At 38.9% G+C, this 20,194-nt stretch overlaps 1 protein-coding gene across 1 annotated transcript in view; it reads left to right on the forward strand.

Annotated features, from left to right (window-relative positions):
- The window catches only part of ca10b (carbonic anhydrase Xb), a 29,164-nt gene extending 9,405 nt beyond the window's left edge, over positions 1 to 19,759 (forward strand). The window contains exons 4-10 of the mRNA XM_079380635.1: positions 7,648 to 7,790; positions 10,757 to 10,942; positions 13,611 to 13,706; positions 17,479 to 17,551; positions 18,020 to 18,174; positions 18,587 to 18,758; positions 18,973 to 19,759. Coding sequence (XP_079236761.1) covers positions 7,648 to 7,790; positions 10,757 to 10,942; positions 13,611 to 13,706; positions 17,479 to 17,551; positions 18,020 to 18,174; positions 18,587 to 18,758; positions 18,973 to 18,995 — 848 coding nt within the window. The 3' untranslated portion in view covers positions 18,996 to 19,759. The remainder of the gene's footprint in view (positions 1 to 7,647; positions 7,791 to 10,756; positions 10,943 to 13,610; positions 13,707 to 17,478; positions 17,552 to 18,019; positions 18,175 to 18,586; positions 18,759 to 18,972) is intronic.
- The last annotated feature ends 435 nt before the right edge of the window (positions 19,760 to 20,194 follow it).

Raw genomic sequence — 20,194 nt, forward strand, 5'->3', positions numbered from 1 at the left:
ACGACATGGGGCTAAGTGATTTAATGACAATTTTAATTTGGGGTGGAGTAACCCTTTAATGCCATCTAACACTTACTTTAAAGTTCATTTTTAAAAACACTAATAATTTAATAACACTATTAAATTAAATCCTTTACAAAACTCAGTGAATGCGTATTTTTCATAATATACATTGCAATGTTGCCACGTTTTGTAATTTTAATATTGTTCATAATTTTTCATGTTTTAATAATGGTCATAATCATGATCTTTATTTATCAGCTTATAAAAATATGTACAAAAAATGCTTCCATATTTAGCCTTTACCTCCGGTATAGCACAGTTACAAGAAAAATGAAATGAGGATGTGTCCCACAACAGGACAAAGCAATAATCTATTCAATTCACCTGCTAATTTATTTCTGGATTCATTACGAAAATGTTATAGTTTACTATATTGTATCTAATTTTAATGGGTTATTATATATAATTAGTTATTGTTATTTACAGTTAATAGAAATATGACACAGTTTGCTATAGGAGAATACTGTTGGAATCTCACTGAGATTTTAGCAGAAATACATAGGCAGTTGGTGTCCATTATCAGCTTATCAAATCCCCCAGGATTTTAATATCGGTGCATCAAAGAGCGTGGAAGTCATTAGATTAAATAAAATATTTTTAAAAATTAGTGTTCGTATTTACGGTGTTTGTATTTCTCCTATCCAAGATGATCTAACTAGTGTCTGAGGATTTTGATATCTTACATTTTGAATTATAGGCTGAGCTGAGGCTACTTCTAAATAAGCACAAATGTCTTACTCGTTCCTCCCTCAGTTTTATAAGCAGTTGCATATTCTGTCTGTCCTTGACATTTAAGAAAGCACCGAGAGAGACATTTTGGAAGTGAAAAAATAAAAACCGACTCGACGTAATGAGCTCAGTAGCTGTTAGGATGCCAGACAAAAGCAGGATTACACCTTTATTAGATCACGGGTTTGGAAACAATCATTTATTTAGGTCACTGTACAAAAAGATGCTGAAAATAAATACAAATACAGCGTAAATAGCTTTCATGTATTCGAAGGAAAAGAGCTTGTGTTATTCCACAGCTTCCTCGTATAGAGTAATCTTTGGATGTGATGTGTTTTCGCTGCTTCTAATTTAATATAGCAACACATCACGTAGCCCAGTCTGGTTTCAGTCCCACAGTGCTGCACATGATGAGAGGAAAATCAGGCCAGGGGATCACTTGTTCATGCTGGATAAATCTGTTTTCATTCTCAGTTTACGGGGACAAAAGGTGATACTGTCATTACATTGAAGTATCCAAGCTCTTGGTGAACTAATGAGGATGACCTGGCAGTGGCCAGTCAGGGTCACAAAATCATCTGCTCTCGTGCTCCTGTCACTCACGCTAGATGTTTCTGTTAAATTGTTCACCCAAAAATCTGCCATTCACTCACCTTCATGTTGCTTCAAACCCGTATGCCTGATTCTCCTGTGGAAGATATTTTGAGAAATGTCTTTTGTTTGCTTGTTTTTGTCCAAACAATTGAATTCAGTGGTCTCCAATGTTGTTTGTCTTCTAACATTCTACGAAACATTTAGTGTTTCACAAAATAAAGTTATACAGGTTTGGAATTACATGAGTGTGAGGGTAAATGACAAAAATCAAATTTTTAGCTGAACTATCCCTTTAAACCACAGGTGTTGGGCTCCTCCCTTAATCTGTCATGTTGATTTTAAATAAGACTCACGAGTTACATATACACACTTGCATATAATTTGAAGGGGTAAGTTTAATGCGTATTTGGCGTGCTGTCCGGTGGGACAGCACGCCTGAGCACGCCCGGGGACAGCACCTGGCGTGCTGTCCCCCCCATGTAAGTGCTTAGGACTAGAAGCGTGGAGAAGGGGTGGTGGAGGGATGCTGCAAACTGTCAATGGAATGAGGTGAGACTGCTGAGTGTATATATACCTCTTGCCATTGATTGCTGAGTGCTCTCCACTTGTGTTAATTATCTGAACGAGCTCATCCCGAACTTTGTTAATAAAACATAATTTCACGAGTTCACACTTACATATAATTTGAAGGGGTAAGTTTAATGCGTATTTGGCGTGCTGTCCGGGGGGAGGGCTCCGAGCTCAGAGTTCGGCCCGAACCCAGAGTACTCCCCCCAAAAGGCTAAACGGCAGAGGACAGCCGCCGAACAAAGACCCCCCCAAATGAGTGCCGAGTTTGGCGGGCTGGTATCTCGAAAAAGGGTCTGGATGTTTGCCCAGGGGGGCCCGTGATGGTGGCTCACTGTGCCTGGACTGACGGGCCCTGCTGGCCTGCAACGGGGAGCAGTTGTAATTTGGAGCGACCGTTCGGGAGAGTTTGCGCCTTCTTTCTCCGCTGTGAGACCAATGCTCGCTGGACAGAAAGAGGAAACAGGAAAGAGGAAAATGAGAGCTTGACCGGAAGATTTTCTCACACTGCGTCCGCTGTGAGACCAAATGCTCGCTGGACGAAAGAGAAAACGTAACTGCTCTACCGGGAAAGTTCTCACTGCGTCCGCTGTGAGACCAAATGCTCGCTGGACAGAAAGAGGAAACAGGGAATAGGAAAAAATGGGAGCTTGACCGGGAGATTTTCTCACACTGCGTCCGCTGTGAGACCAATGCTCGCTGGACGAAAGAGAAAACGTAACTGCTCTACGGGGAAAGTTCTCGCTGTGTCCGCTGTGAGACCAAATGTTCATTTTTTCTTTTTTTTTTTTTCTTTTTTTTTTTTTTTACACCCCGGGTTTTTAATCAATGAGGGTTTGGTGAGCTTTTTTAATGTGGAATCGGTTGGTCCTGATATAGCTTTGGAAAGCATCTGAGGACCATCTCCCAAGGGCTTGGATCTGCTGTTGGGAGAGGCCTTTTTGGGCTGCTGAAGTTGCTGCCCCAATACGGAAAGAGTGACTTGAAAAATTCTTTACTGGAATGCCTGACTGTTGGAGAACAGATTTGAGGGGTTTCTGGAACCAAAAACGTGTCACAGGTTTTTTGGATTCGTCTATGAATAGGGGTTCCAGAGGAGTTTTAGCCTGAGAGCTTCTCCATTGCAAATATGCCAGAATTGACTGGTATGGTTGGATTGGCGAAGAGAGGTTAAAGATGTAGATGAAATGACCTTTTTTGGTTTGGTCGGTCTTACTTTGTTTAATCAAATATGAAATGGTTTCACCATCTAGTACTGATAAGTCTGAGATGGTGGGGTGGATTTTTGGGTCGAATTTGGAAGTGATGGCGAGTTCCGAGCATCTAAGAAAACCAAAAAAGGCTAGGATAAACATGGCATCGAGTGTGCGAGCGGTACTGATGGGCTGGTAGCCTGTGCGGAGGCCGTGAATACATTTGGTGAGAATGTCTAGCGTTATGGGTTGTCTGGCGTCGGGACGGGTGGGCTGGGATCTTTGAATCCCTTTGATCAGGAGGAAGGTTTGTGAATTGTTTATCTCAGGGGAAGGAGCGCCGTACATCAATTTATGGAAAAACTGGTTGCCGCTCAAGTAACCTTTGATGGACCCGACTTGAAGGCCCTTAACGCTATTAAGGTAGGAAATAAAAGAGGTGATTGAAAGAAGAGAAAAATCAGGGAAAGGCATGTTATAAGAGACGTGGAATGTTTTGAAACATCTCCAAGCAGTCACGTATGATTGGAGGGTCCTGGGAGAAACCGCTTGGAGGATAGTGTCGAGCGATGCGTCAAGCAGGGGTTTTAACGGGTGGGTTACGGGAATATTAGTTCTGAATAGCGATGTACTGGAGTTGGGAATTGATCCGCCTCTGGAGCCAGCGTCCTGAATTTCTGAAACAGAAAACGAGACAGGGAATCAGCGATTTGGTTTTCTGACCCAGGGATGTGTTTAGCAATTATGATAAATTGGTCGCAAGCTGAAATCCAGGTGAGACGCCTTAAGAGTGGCATCAGAGCAGGTGAATGGGAACGGCCTGTTAATGCAATGCACTGTTGCGTCGTTGTCGCAATGCTCTAAAATGCTACTAGCAGCCCATTCTTTCCCCCACAGAAAAGCTGCTACTACGAGAGGGTAAAGCTCGAATAGAGCTGAGGATTGGGATATATCCTGGAGTTGCGGTGGCCACGGAGCCGCGAACCAACGGCCTTGAAAAAAATCCCCCGAAACCGATTGAGGGGGCGGCGTCTGTGAACAGTTGGATATCGGTCGGGGACGAAACAAGGTTGCTATAGAAAAAGGATAGGCCGTTCCACTGGTTTAGAAATGTTAACCATAGCCTAAGTTCGTCGCGACATGCTTGAGTTATAGAAATTAGGTCCTCTAGCGAGTGGACGGAGGACGCGAGTGAGAGGAGGTGCGATATGAAGGGACGGCCCTGCGGAATGATGCGCATTGCGAAGTTTAAATGGCCGAGCAGGGATAGGAGTTCGCGTTTTGAACAATTTGATTTTTTAAGGAGAGTAGAAGAGACGAGAATTATTCGATCAATTTTGTCTTTGGGCAGGGATGTTTGGAATTTGTCTGAATCCAAATGAATTCCTAGGAACTCAATGGATGTTGCAGGGCCCATGGTTTTTTCCTCTGCGATTGGAATTCCTAGCTCAGAAAAAACGTTTTGGACCGTGAGGATGTGCGCGGCTGGGATGGCATTGGGAGATGAGATTATTAAAAAATCGTCTAGCAGGTGAACGAGGTGGGGAATGGCGTAGTTGTTCGACAAAATCCAGCAGACGGCTTCTGATAGCATGTCGAAAATTTTAGGGCTGCTTTTGCATCCGAAAGTTAAACGCACTGCAAAATAATAATTCCCGAGCCAGCAAACTTCAAATAGGTGCCATGAATCTGGATGGATGGGCATTACTTTGAAAGCAGATGTAATGTCGATTTTTGCAAGCCAAGCACCCCGACCTGGATCATGTCGATGGCCTGATCTATGTCGTGGTATTTCAGCGAAAATTCATCGAGAGGGATCAAGCTGTTTATGCTTGGGAACGGGGAATTGTGCGGGGCTGACAGGTTTTTCTTGTAGCCACTCCGATGGGGCTAATACGAAACAGATTAAATGGAGGATTGTCAAACGGGCCAATCATGAAGCCTGACTCAACTTCTTTTTTGATCAGTTTGCTTACGACTTCAGGTTCTATGAGGGCGGATTGAAGATTATTACATGAGATGTTTTGGGAGAGCGGGCATTCTAAGCCGGGTTTAAATCCGTTTTTTAGACCTGACAGCAGATAATGAGTAAATTCAACGTCCGGGTGATGAGCTAGTTCGAATTGCATGCGTGAAGTATTTACAGAAGTCGCCAAATCATTTTTTAATTTTTTTTTTTATTCACAGATTTGTAAACTGGACATACAATGCGGGCATGAGCGCCGCCACAGAAGCTACAAATGTGCATGAACCAGCAGCGCGATCTGTTACATTTACCCGCGTTGAAATGGTTACAAGGATGTCTGCTTTCGTCGAAAGCGGAATCCTGGTTTGCGCCGGTGGTTGCTGCACGAGGCACGTAGCTGGTAGATTTAGAGGTGCTTGATCCCGGGTAGGGAAGAGAGGAAGGGTTAATCTGCGGGCACGACGCGGTCTTCGACTAATTTGGCTGAAAACAGTTTATGGTATGTGAAGAAATGCCCACCCACATAGGACAGCGCGAGTTCGGCTATGATTGCTTGATAATCATTCAGTTCGCGCCGCCTGTGGGGGAAAGCTGAACCGATGATTTCAGTGTAATGGGAAAAAGCAATTGAAAATTCAGAAAATGAAAGAACGCGAGATGAGTGAGTGTTTGTGTTTTTTAGGGTAACGGAGAAATCCCCGCAATCTATTTGGCGGTCTGGTTCAGCTGCGGGGAGTAGAGAGAGAAGAGAGGAAAGGTCTACATCCGCACCTGAGAGGATCTGTGCGCGGATGTTTTGGGATACTGCTGGTGGTTCCATAGCGACGGTGTTGGACGGAACGGGCATCGGTGTTGCTGTGAACAGAGAATAAGGTGATTTATGTTGTAAAACAGAACTGGGAAGGGTATAAACCGGGTCTGCAAATGACGGCGGCGGCCTCGCGCTTGGATGACCTGCTGTGGTTTGAAAAGGAAAGTTAGTTGGAGGATATGGAGGAATGGAAGGATTATATGATGAAAAATGAGCTTGAGCTGCAAGCGGAGGCGGGCCCGTGCTTGTTTGAGCTACTGGAGCTGCAGGCCACTGAAAGTGGGCGGGGTTGTAACCTGTTGGGTGAAACTGTTGGGGTGGTTGGACCTGTGCTGCTAGCGGTGATAGCCTTGCGCTAGTGTCTGTGACAGGAGCTGGAGGCCACTGAAAAGGAAAAGGGTTATAAACAGCGGGAGTATGAAACTGAGTGGTTGTGGGGAGGCTGCTGGGCCCGGCTGTATGCGGCGCTGTGGCAGCAGAAGCCGTGGTGGAGGGCTGGGCCTCATTGAGAGGTGGGGGTGCCATGGCAGAATCTGGTGCGCGGCCCAGGCTCGCTGAAGGCTTGTTGCTGCGTCTTGATGGGCGAAGCGATCCGGATCCTGTGCGGGAAGATGACGGTGGTGATTGGGCAGGCGATTTTTGGGCCCTGCGGGCTTTGCTCTGCCTGTGGGTCGTCTTGGGAGTTGATTGTAAGGAAACGTACAGATCATACAGCTCCGCCTTGTTCATTTTCCGCGAAGCTTGTACGTCTGAATTCCCCAGTGCTTGTTTTAATCCCGCTACGGTCCAATTCCTGATAGGTGGGATCGTCGGGACGGCCGAGCGGTAGGAGGAAGCCAGAGAAGAAGATGGAAGTCTTGCCGGGGGCGGTAAAGACTGGCCACGGCGTCTTGGTGAGCGCAGGGCTGTTCGGGCCGGTGTGCGGCCGCGTGAAGAAGCCTGGGGCTCAGGTGCGACGTCCGGCGTAGGAAGTATGGTCGTGGGACCGGTGGAATGCGCAGGTGCATCCCTGGCAAAGTTTATTTCTTCGTCGGAGGAAGAGCTTAGACATTGAGACATGTTGCAAACTGTCAATGGAATGAGGTGAGACTGCTGAGTGTATATATACCTCTTACCATTGATTGCGGAGTGCTCTCCACTTGTGTTAATTATCTGAACGAGCTCCTCCCGAACTTTGTTAATAAAACATCATTAAATGAAGTTTGAGGTTCAATACACTAATAAAAGTCATTCCAATCAGCAATAAAGTTGTTTACTGTTCTAGGACTGTGAAACATCTCAGAGAATAAATGAATCATATAAGGTCAAGTATGTCCTTTGGCTGTGTGGATAATGTGACTAATCCCATCAGTTTCTTTTTTTTCCGTGAGTTTGTTTTTGCAAAGCGGATCGCATTAACATGCAGTTCTTTCATTTGGATGCACGATAATGACCTCGTTTTCAACAGAGAACCGGCGCTGCGCATTGTAATTAAGTGTTAAAATTGATTGCTAGTCAAAAGGTTGTCTCAAAGGATATCAACCATGAGATCCAAACTCAAAAATAACATCACACCATGAATGGGGTTTACGGAGGAAATTTGGGATGAGCAATTTGAGATAATCCCAAACATATCCCCCTCCGATCAGATCATGACCCATTACAAAACGGCAAACGCAACAATCTTCGGCTGAAAATTAAAGCTAATGCTCTGCACTTCACTTTTTGTGTTTATATTTTGCTAGTGCCATCTTTCTGGGGACTAGTTAACACCGCCTGGAACCTGTGCGCGATTGGGAAGAGACAGTCGCCGGTCAACATCGAAACCAGTCGAATGATTTTTGACCCCTTCCTCAATCCGCTACGGCTCAATGCAGGGCAACGTAAGGTAAGTACTGGAAAGGATAAAGCTCTTTCTTAAAATATCACAGAATATAATTGACTGTTGCATCATAATCCTTTCTATAATTTCTGTTTTAGGTCATAAAATAACTATTTTTCACATTATTCGTACTGGTAGAAGATGGACAGTCACACATTATTTACCTTAGATCACTGTCCCATAATTCACTAGGATTTTGACAAGATCGGATCACACAGCATAACCCCATCTTAACGGTCCATTTGTCAAATCTAATCACATTCTGTATTTACTTCTGTGGCTGTTGTTTAGACAGCTTGTTTGGTTTGTTGCTGAGTCTTAATTCATTGGATGAGTTTCTTATACACCTCTGTTGGCCAATGAAGCGGCTCCTCAATTATTTTTGCCAAGCACAACAGTGAAGCTTTCCAAATTAAGCCTTTGAAGATCGCTAATGCTCCACTACTGTTAGTTTGTTACAACGGTGCTGTAATGAGATCGCTAATTCTCTCCGGCGTGCAAAATTGCTTGCCATTTGCTTTCAATAAGGTGCACCTGCAGTCAGTCAGCAGATTAGTGTGACTAAACTCATTTGCCAAACACAAATCCAGTGTTTGATTATAGATGGTTGGGATACATCAGCTATCGCTCTGACCTCTGAAAGGATTCGGGCGGCTGTTGTCATACAGATCTTGAGCGCTAAGGGGGATTTATTCCACGAGCGAGAGGGAAAGGAAGGAGTTAATTCCTCATTTAACATCCTGTTTTATGATTAATGCTGCTTTGCATCTGCTGGGGGAGATTAGGCAGGCTCACCATCTGTGCTGACAGGTGCTGTCAGTGACGAATTCTCCAGTGAAGCTCTAAGAGGTTGTGGTTATGGATGATATACCGTAGTTCATCTTCACTCAATAATACATTAGTACCCTAGACTTAGTCAGGAGCCTGAAATAAAAGTGTACTGCTGTTTTCCTCTGGAGGTTTTTCCTACTCTTATTTTCGGGAGACCCAATTACATTTATGTATGCATTGCTCCTTTGAGCTTCTTATGACTGTGCTCTCTTATGTGGGGAGCTGCATGTTATTCCTAGAGAAAATTCCATTGGCAACCTAAATGTTCTCCATGAATTCAAGTCCGTTTGATTGGTTGGTGGCATTGCTTACCGGAGGGCTGTTAAATAATGGAATTTATGCATGGAAACTCAAGGCTGTAATGGAAAAGTTTATGGTCTCTTTTAGATGGACTAGCTATATATGTAACCTGCAAGCGTTCCTTTATTAATATATTTATTCGTTAAGTTACTGAATTGAAATATCGGATTTACTCGCTCTTGCTCATATATCTTGAGTTCAGGGAATGTGAGGTATAGGTTAAAATATGAAATAAAGTGACATTGTGAATTGCAGCTGTGAGATAGTGTTGTTATTGTACTGAAGTATTAAAGAAAGTTTTTGTACACTGAAGTAAAGCTGAAATAAAACATAAATGTTCAAATTATGTTTCTTTTCCAACTGAAACAAAGTAAGTTTAAGTTGAAATGTTAAAAATGAATAAAACTAAAACTGACATAACTACAAATTAAAGCTAAATAGAAATATTAAAATAACAAAAATGATGAAAATGACAATCAAATTATACATGCAAAAATTAAAAATCATATAAAAAGCCCATTTAAAATATATGTATTTTATACATATTTATACGATTTGAAATAAGTAATATAAAAATAACACTGGTGAGATATAAAGTTGCAGTTATAAGAGATAAAGTTGAAATTAAAAACATCAGCCACAAATGTCAAATATTAAGTCACGCTCAGAAAAAAATGGCAAAAATTGTGCCTTTAAGGGGTATAACAGCTTGTCACTGGGTCAGTACCCTCAAAGGGACACCTTTCTACTTTCTTTATCCCTAAAGGTTGCATAATAATACTGTAAGAGTACATATTACTACTTTAAGGCAGCAATATGCACCCTTTAGGGGTAAAGATGTTACAAAGGCATCCCTTTGAGGGTACTGTCCCACTGACAAGCTGTTGTACCCCTAAATGTACGTTTTTTGCAATCTTTCGATTTTTTTCTGACATTGTATGTGAAATAAAATCACAGTCATGAGGAAAAAGGTTGACATCACATTTTCTCTGAGTTGGAAACAGGCTTCCATAGTCTTTTGAGTTTTGGTGGACAGTGATTAATGTTGTGAATAATGAGTGTCACCCCTTGTACTGTAGTTCAGCTTAAGTTGCCATTTTATTCTGAATTATTTCAGGGCTACAGTTCAAAGTGATCGTAATTACATCTTGCTAAGAATTTATCCAGATGAGACGTCAGGCTAAATGTATTGCTCATTCTCATGTTCCTGAGGGATCAGCAGTTCTTAAACTGTCTCCAGATCACAAATGAGCCAACTATATTCGACTAATTTGAAATCTCCCATTAGAATACATTCTTGAATGCTCTCACAGCTGTTTATAAAGATGGTCTGATCGCTGAGGTGCCGTAACAAGACACATTTTGGTCTCAATTAGAAATCCTAAGCAGCAACGTTATCACAAAGTAAAGCATTCCAGGTGTTGTTTTCCATTTATAGGTTTTCGTTTTTCAGCTTCGATGCATTCGCTTCATAACTCCTACCTCAGCAGTTGCACCTGACAACCAGGTTTACCTAGAAAAACCTCAGTCCATCAGAATCAAACAGTCTGTTTATTACATTCGTGCCTGTTTTTCCAGGAATTTCCTGTGTGAGAGGCACAATGTCCAACAGCGTGTATAATACCTTTTAGCCAATCCAGATGAAAACTGCTTCACCTTTGTCCTCCCAAATGTACTCACTGTAAACATGGAATCACTTAATATGATTTTATCATGAAATTTCTGATCTGTAAGCTAATTTGGTGCAAGGTTTACTTTGAAACTTTTTTCTTTCCTTGTAAAACATACTCCAGTAATCTGTTTTCTTTACTGCTTGTTTACAGTGTAGGTTTGTTTTTCAGGTCAGTGGAACGATGTATAACACGGGTCGACATGTGTCCCTGCGCCCAGACAAGTCACACCTGGTGAACATCTCTGGCGGGCCGCTGAGCTACAGCTACAGGCTGGAAGAGATCCGGCTTCACTTTGGCGCCGAGGAAAGTCGCGGCTCCGAGCACCTGCTCAACGGCCAGGCCTTCCCTGGAGAGGTGAGGCAACATAGAGCCTGGAAATGCATCACTTCTGTGGGATTCAATTAAACCTGTCTTCCTTCAAAGGCCTGGATGGAGTGACAACCCCTTGAAGTCCTGGCACTGAAGTTAATGAAATAGGCAAAATTCTGAAGTTAGTCCCTTTTATCGCATCAGTTTTGCACCAAAAATAAAAAATCTACTTCCGAGACCATTTTCCTTCGGCTACATGAAACAGATTTAGACAAAGACCACATCGAGATCTTATTTGAGGAGATCAGAGAGAAATATTCCAATGCCAAATCAACTGTTGGAACTTTCACTGGAGTGATAAGATTGAAGATTTCCCACAAAATGTGTGCATTGTACAGTGTCACTGAGTTTGCATTAATAAAGTCTTTTTATTCAGGATTAAAGGCCAAAGTCAGGATTATGGAAATTCATCTCAAGACGTGATTGTGCTTTGAGAAGGGACTAAATAAAACCGTAAAGCAATGGGTCATCTTCCAGATTGCACAGTTGGATATATATATTTTTATAGTGAGGGAAAACCCCATCCATCACACAGGTGCTTCTTAAAGCTCTTGTGGAGCCTAGTTTTTGACTCTCTTGGATTGTCTGAATCCATTCCACTATTAAAAATGATATTAAAATGCAATGCGTGCATACCATGACTTGAATAAATTGCTTATGATGAGCATGTCACTTCTTTTCAATATATATATATATATATATATATATATATATATATATGACAGTCAAAAATGTAAGTAACTAATCCTGGTCAAATAATGAAGAAGAATTAAATTATTGAAAAGAAATTATTTTATAAACAAATTTGAGGTCAGTAAGATTTTTTTATTCTTTTATTCAACAAAGATGCCTTAAATTTAGTGCTATCATGATTAATTTCGATTAACTGCATCCAAAATAAAAGATTTTGTTATCATAATATATGTGTGTGTACTGTGTATATTTATTATGAATATATAAATACACACAAATGCATGTATGCATTTAATAAAAATGTTAAGTTTATGTATTAAATATTTATGTATTATATAAATTATATGAATATAAATATATACATGCAAATATTTTCAAAATATATGCTGTATGTGTGTGTATTTATATATACATAATAAATATAAACAATACACACACATATATTATGTAAACCAAACATTTTTATTTTGGATGCGATTAATCGCTTGACAGCACAGCGCTGTGGCGCAACAGGCGTCCCAAGTTCGAATCCTGATGTGAGGACCTTTCCCAATCCCACCCCATCTCTCTCCCAGTTTGCTTCCTGTCAGTTATGATCTGTTCTATCGTGAGACGAAAATGGCAAAAAATAAATTGTTAAAAAAAGTGACCGTAAAGACAATTATTATGTTAAAGGTTATAATGTTCCACAAAACTGTTAAGCAGCCAACAGCCTTGGAGAGCATAAAGCCCCGTTCACACCAAGAACGATAACTATAAAGATAACAATATTAGCGTACACACCGCCGAACAATATCGTCTGTTTATTCTAACTGCACTCGCGTCTGCCGCTTTAAATTCTCGAGCTCCTTATAGCAGGATGGATTCTGTTTGGATGTCAATGTTTGTATTGTTCAGCAGCTGGAAAAAAAATCGTTCTGGAAGTGATTCCAATAATGTCGTTTCTCTGTGCTTTTTATCGTTATAGTTGTGGTGTGGACCCTGCTATTCTTTAATATCGAGAACAATTTTCAGAACTATATCGTTATCATTATCTTTGTAGTTATCGTGCTTGGTGTGAACGAGCCTTTAGAGACTTCTTCAAAAGCGTAAAAAAGTGTGTGTGTGTGTGTTTATACCAATGTTTTTTTTTTTTGTTTTTTTTTTAAGAAATTTAAACGATTGAATCTACATTTTTGTTTTTTTAAGATCTCCTTTTTGTTTTTGAGACTTTTGTCATTGACCCTCATACTGAAACAGAGCAAACAATTCTTAATGTACTACAAGAGCCAGCTTTCAAACGGTCAAGACCACCAAGCTGTGCCAGAAATATCAAATAATTTTAATGAGTCTACACTTTACCTTATTGTGGCTCAAAGATGTGCAGCCCTCTCCGATCCTCACCTCACCTCAGCAGCTTCACTTAATTTTCCTAATCCAAATGAGGTTATATGGGTAGCAGCTTTCCAACAACTTAATTTTGAAGCTGACTAGCAAGCTCATTATAACTGATGACTGAAGCATATTTTCTAATGAGTTCCAATGCAATTTTGAGCCACTGAAAATTAAGCAGCAGCTTTGCTGGGTTCCATCTCTCTTCTTTCATTGAGCCGCGCTAAAAGAACGATAAAGCAGGATGGAGGAGCATAAAGGAGCTTCGTAATGTTCCCATTAACAATTTATACACAGCACAGCAAAATATTTATACAGATTAATGTACTGACCCTCATTACAGTGTCGCGTGAGATTACAAGCTGACATAATGGAGTTATATGCAGCCATATACATATAATGTATGGGGATGTTTTATGCATTACAGCTTTTTATTTTTTTTGAAAAGTATAGCACTGCCAGATATACAATCACAATGTTTTGGCCCCTATTCACACTTAGCAGGTGTTTGCTATCCAGGCTTTTTTTTTTTTTGTTTGTTTTTTTTTTTTTTTACTGGAAGTCATACTTCTTTTTGTTCTTTTCACAGGTGCAGCTCATCCATTATAATCAGGATTTGTATTTAAATTACAGTGATGCCGTCCGGAGTCCTAATGGAATAGCAGTTGTTTCTATCTTCATGAAGGTTAGTAGTCTCAGCTGCTTCAAATTTATACAATGGAGAGGTGACAATTCATTAATTAGCCTTAAACTGCATTAATCTTTAGCAAACATTATATAGACTTAAGAGATCAGAAGTTCATGTCCAGTTAGATATGAATGTGCACAAATTATCAGTTAATTAAAAATACTTGAATGTAAATGTGCTTGAACGTCACTCTAAAAAATTCTGGGTTAAATAAAACACAGTGCTGGGCAAAATACTAACAAACCCAGTGATTTGGCTGTTTTGACCCTGTGGTTGGAGTACTGCCAAGAAGGTTAGGTTAAATATTAGGGCCGGGACTTTAACGCGTTAATTTAGATTAATTAATTACACAAAAATAACGCGTTAATTTTTTTTAACGCATTTTAATCGCACTTATTTTTGCACCGCGGAACGTCACTGGATGAGTTTCGGCGGACCGATTATACTGGAGCACCAACTAGCGTTCAGAATTCCAAGAACGCAAAGAACGGACTTGCGTTCTCGTGGAGACCGGTCTTGCCAAGCTTCCTTGGAAGAACGAACTCGGAAGGACGCGAGAACACAGAACGCACACTTATGAGAGTAGGCCCTTTTCACATGACGTCACTCAACGTCCGTTTTGAGTCGAAGCAGGGTATTTTTACTTCCGCCCGCATAGTAAAGCGCTATCGCTACCAGTATGGAGTTCAACCAGACACTTATACGTCTGCCACAAATACGATTAAAGGGTGACTGCAGCTTTCTACTCTCGTCCTCATTCAAGACGAGGCGTCTGGCATCTCAAATGAACTTACCGAATACCTATCAGCGAGATTTGCCGCTTGAAGTCGAGGGAGGAGTTATATACGGAGAAGTTGTACTTTCTGATTTCCGCGACTCTTGCGCAGTGTTTGCTGTCTTTATTTCTGTTAGATATATTTGTCAAATACGTTTTAGATATTTGCATGTGGTAACAGAAAGACTATACATTCAATAATTTATGTACTGCTTAATACAGCGTCTGTGTGTACAAGAATATTCAACATAAGCCTGTACTATTTAAATATCAATAAAATGGGGTCTATATTTTTCCACTTTATTTTGATAAACATGACACAATTTAATTAATTAATAAATAAATAAATGTGTCATTCTATGGACATGTCCATTTTTCTGTCCCTAGCCTTTACAGAAATATTACACTTGAATATATAAAAATAATTATTTTTATTTTACAATGAAACAATGTTATTTGAACAGTTACACCTTCTTGAGGCTTCAATGTGGCAATATTTGTTTTTAAATTAATTATAAAGAATTCCAAGCACCACAAAACTGCTTGTAACTTACTGCATTCCTGCTTAACTGGCCGCATAGTCTCAGCATAAGAAACGGCCAATGAACAATAAATATTACAAAATGTCATAACTTATTAAAACATTTCATACTATTATAGATATTACTTTCATATAATTGTATTGTTTTATTTTACAGCCTTATATGTTTTATTGTTAAGATTCATTTTAATATGCCAATAAAAATGCAGACTTTCTCCGGGTCTTACAACTTTATTAAAATTAACCAAAACAAAACGATAAATGTTTACTTTCAACTTGAAGAGCCGTTAAGTATTTGTGAGAGCGACTTTAAAGCTTACAGGCTTCCGTACACCGGCCACCCACAGCGTTTTCTGGGATTTCTAACGGCTCGATTCTCTCAAGTCTGCACTCGATGCATCCTCAGTTTCAAGAACATATCCGGGCACTTTCATGCATTCTCTGTACTTGCGTTCCTGAGAATTGGAACTGAACTTCGACGGTTAATGATGACGTAGAACAAGAACACAAGGACGCAAGATCGCTGAAGAACGCATATTGAGAAACAGCCAAAAACAAACCACAGTGAACATGGACAAAGAAGCTGATGAGACCGCTTTGGTTGGCCCTGTGGATGGGAAATTTAAAAATCCATATAAAAAAACTTACTTCTCACTGTTCTCAGGTCAAATATTTATATGCGATTAAAATGCGATTAATTTCGATTAATTAATTACAAAGCCTCTAATTAATTAGATTAATTTTTTTAATCGAGTCCCGGCCCTATTAAATATATAACCCAACTGTTGGTTGAAAGCCCAATTGCTGAGTTTGTCCATATTTTACCCAGCGCTGGGTTGTATTTAACCCAGCATTTTTTAGAGTGAAATTGTTTTTTAAGCGTTATAAAGTATATTCATGTTTTTCATTTTATATCTTATAAACTGTAAATAAATACTTGGAATTTAACATGGAATAATAATCTAATAGAATTGACTTATATTAGCTTTTAATCAGTTTTTGCTCAGTTCTAAAAATCTAGATACTTCAATAACGAGTAAAACAAAAAAAAAATAAGCCTGCAGTATTCTGCATCAGTTGTTTCATATAATCTGCATTCATTATGCATCAATGCTGCTCATGTTTCTTGAAGGAAACAAACAATTCCTTAAGAAATTCCCCATAACAATTAAATTATTTGTATGAATCTAAATGATTTAAAACAAAGTTTACTTGATGACAAATGACAGTCGTATTTTTGATTGGTGCAAAATGAATAAAATGCATTTCTGAGAAAATTCTTTTGGGCAAAAATGTGCATTCCAGACCAGAAAAAAATTATAATAATGACAGCCAGGATGCAATATAACCACAAAAAGATTTTTATTGATTTATTCAGAGTTATATCTTCATTATTAATCATCAGCATTGCAATATCTCATTGTGTGTGCATTGTGTGCTTGCAAGGTGCAGTGTAAAAAAAAGATGTACTTTTCCTATGTTAACGCTTAAAAATAAAATAAATATTAAGTTGAAATAAAAAAAAGCTCTATGAAATATATTTAAGTTCTTGCATTAATTGTTCAATATTATGTTTTCTATGAGACATTTACAGGTAATGAAGATCTGAAAGTGCTTGATGTCTGTTTGGCTTCACACACATGATTGCAAATAAGTGTAAATAAAACTGGCAAATGGTCAATCCATATTAATTATTCATGCCCCAGTGCATGCTGGGAAAGGCGAGAATAGGATTGAATGAACCACTAATCCATTTTTTCAGAGCAGGCCTATTTGAACTAAAAAATAAAATGCAATGTTCGGAGCTGCTCTGGAATTACTTGTATTCCTGAGAGTTCAGGACATTTAATATACTTTATAAGGTATGTAAATTACTATATTAATGGCAGATTTTAAATTTCAAGAGGTCTTAAATGAAAATTTAGTCAATGAATTCATTTAAAAACTGTGAGATAATGGTGGCGATTCCTTGAGATTTAACCTCATCACACAGCATGACATGATCAGACTCACGGATTGCAGCAGGTGTCGCCTCCCTCACTCTGTGAATCGTGACTACTGTGTAAATTGGGGCAGAACTGCCACAGTTCAGATGAAGGTGTTGCCGTATTGCAGCCTCCCCGTTCACTTTCATCCCAGATCGCAGTGATCGTGTTGATGGGGAATCTCCAGCATTCTGCGGCTAATGAAGGCACATGGATGAAAGCCATTCATCTTCAGTACATGGAAAAAAACACGTCCAGATGCCCCTAGAATCAATTCTACTAGACTATTATTGATGATACTTGTGATATGGTGAAGCTGTAATGAAATATCTCAGCAGTAAGTTAACGGTCATGTCATTTGTGATTAATGCTTTGAACAAAACCATGTTTTATGAAACTCTGCGTTCTCATCAGAAAAGCTGCAGATGTCAGGCTTTAAGTAATGTTTTCTTTGAAATTTGACTTCAGATTTCAGAGCCTACAAATGTATTTCTAAACCGCATGCTGAACAGAGAGACCATTATGAGGATTACATATAAACGTAAGTGTCTGCAAAATACCCATGTCTTTGTTAATGTCAGTGGCCTTGGGAGCTCTTATTAAAGTTGCTTTTGTTGGCATTAAATTAAATTCATATGGTTTTTAGTAACACAAAATTCAATTTATATTAATATTGTTAACATTAAGTTACATTTGATTGAAAACCGCTTGCATCTGTATTATTACATCAAGTGGTTTCCACAGTCTGAGTGTGAAATATTGCTTCTGCAAAGGCTTTCATAAATCTTAATGAAAAAAGATGAGAAAAACAAACTTGGCTTTGTATTACCACCTGGTGGTCTTGGATAAGAAGTGATATTTTATTTCTCAGCATTGCCATCAGAACAAAAATAAATAAATAATAATAATATAGTATTGTACTGTAGGAATGTTGATCAAAGCTGTTGAATATTTTATTGTAAGTGTGTGTGATTCACCTCATCCCACTGACTGTTTCATATCTTTTCAGATGATGCATACTTACTGATGGGGCTCAATATTGAGGAGCTGTATCCTGAAACCTCCCGCTTTATCACATATGAAGGGTCGATAACTATTCCACCGTGCCTTGAGACAGCAACCTGGATATTAATGAATAAGCCAATTTACATCTCGCAGATAGAGGTGAAATGCTGAAAACTCTTTAAAATATTACAAAAGCTTTTTTTTTTTTTTTTTCAAAAATGATTACACTTTAAAAGAACTGTTTTCTTTTTTTATGATATATTAAAATGTATTCCTGTGATGGCAAAGCTGAATTTTCAGCATCCTTACTCCATTCTTCAGTGTCACATGATCATTCAGAAATCATTCTATGCTGAAATTATCAATGTTGAAAACATTTTTTTAGAATCCATGAGGTATTTTTCATGATTTTTAGAGATATTTCAAAAGAAGAGCATATATTTGAAATAGTAAGAACATTTACAAAATATTTGTCACTTTTGAGCAATTTAATGCATCTTTTCTGAAGAAAAGCTGAAAAAAAATTCTATTATAAATGTATAATGTAATTTATATTATATTATATTTTCAGATGCAGTCCCTTCGTCTCCTCAGCCAAAACCAGCCATCTCAGATCTTCCTCAGTATGGGTGACAACATGCGGCCTACGCAGCCACTGCACCAGCGCTGCATCCGCACCAACATCAACTTCAGTCAGAGACGGGACTGTCCTAACAACCGTGTGCTGAGGCCCCAATACAGAGGTCTGTCACACTTCCCATCAATAACATACGCAAGCTTTGTGTCACGAATGCACTGCTGCATGCATGCTGTGCGCAATAAAGCTGAGCGCTCTAATTAGACACTTACGATTATTTCTCTTGAAACAGATGGAAATGACACATTTGTCTTTATGAATAAGTGTTGTGCTTCACAAAGAAAGTTATCTGACAGCACAGTCTCTACTTCTATTTTCAGTGAATGAATGGCTTCTGAAATAACAGCTTGACGTGGATTAGTTACTACAACAGTCTGGGAACAACTGAAGAATATGGCCAACAGACAGGAAAATGGGATACAATACAATGAGTTGAAGAAAACGGACTTAACACAGGACTCTTCAATAAAAAATATAATTACTTTTATACTTGTTTATATGTTTCTAACAACATATATCAAAGACATTGAAAGCAGTTGCTTTGACAGGACTGGTTCTCAGTGACACTGGGTCTTGAAGTACTGTCTGCTCTCGTTCTTTGCATCTCAACAGCAGGTGCAATCAAGACTTGTTGCAGCGAATGGAAAACTACCTTTGCTGTATGCACAGGGATTTAAACTTTACTTTGACACGAGGCAAACGAAAGGATTTCAAGCCTATATCTTGGACTATTCGGAGCATGTTGCCTTCTCTACGTAAGTGTTTACAGTTCTAAATTAATTGAGTGATATCTGCCCAATAAATCTTTGAAGTGGTAATGGTCAATGTTTCTCTTTACTTTTTGAATCATGGGTATCACGTAGACATGGGTATCAAGATGATGCCAGTCGATTGTCAATAAAATGAATGAATAATTCAGTCTGTTGATGTAGTGCTCAAGCTTTCAGTTGGATTATATAATGGATTGATGATATGAATATTTATAGGGTGGTGAATATTAAAAGTGTGTGTTGCAGAAAACACAAATCTGGTCAGATTTAGCATCAAAAACTGCTATATTTTGTGGATTTAACGAAATAAGCATTTAAATAAATAGTGATGTTTTGCAAATGTCTCAGTTCTTATACTTGTATGGTTATCATTCAATGTAATCGTTTACATCTAAATGTACCATAAATACAAATATATAATTTAAAATATGATCGTATGAATCATGCTAGATTTAAATATTATTTATACAACAACAAAAAAAAAAAAAAAATAGCAGCGATTTTATATTTATTAAACATACTGAAAAGAGAACGATTTTAAAATCTGGCAAATAGTTTTTGCCAATAAATATGATCAAATATTTTGTGGATATAGGGTCTCTTAAGATTTTGATGTTTTTGAAATAAGTCTTTTATGCTCACCAAGGCTGCACATATTTGGTTAAAAAAATCAGTAAAGCATAATTTAGAATAAGTGTTTTCTATTTTAAATAAACCACATTGTTTTAAAAATGTATAAGTAAATAATTACATTGTTTTCAAATGTGATTCA

Source organism: Barbus barbus (assembly GCF_936440315.1).
Source record: "Barbus barbus genome assembly, chromosome: 3".
NCBI classification, from domain to species: domain Eukaryota; kingdom Metazoa; phylum Chordata; class Actinopteri; order Cypriniformes; family Cyprinidae; genus Barbus; species Barbus barbus.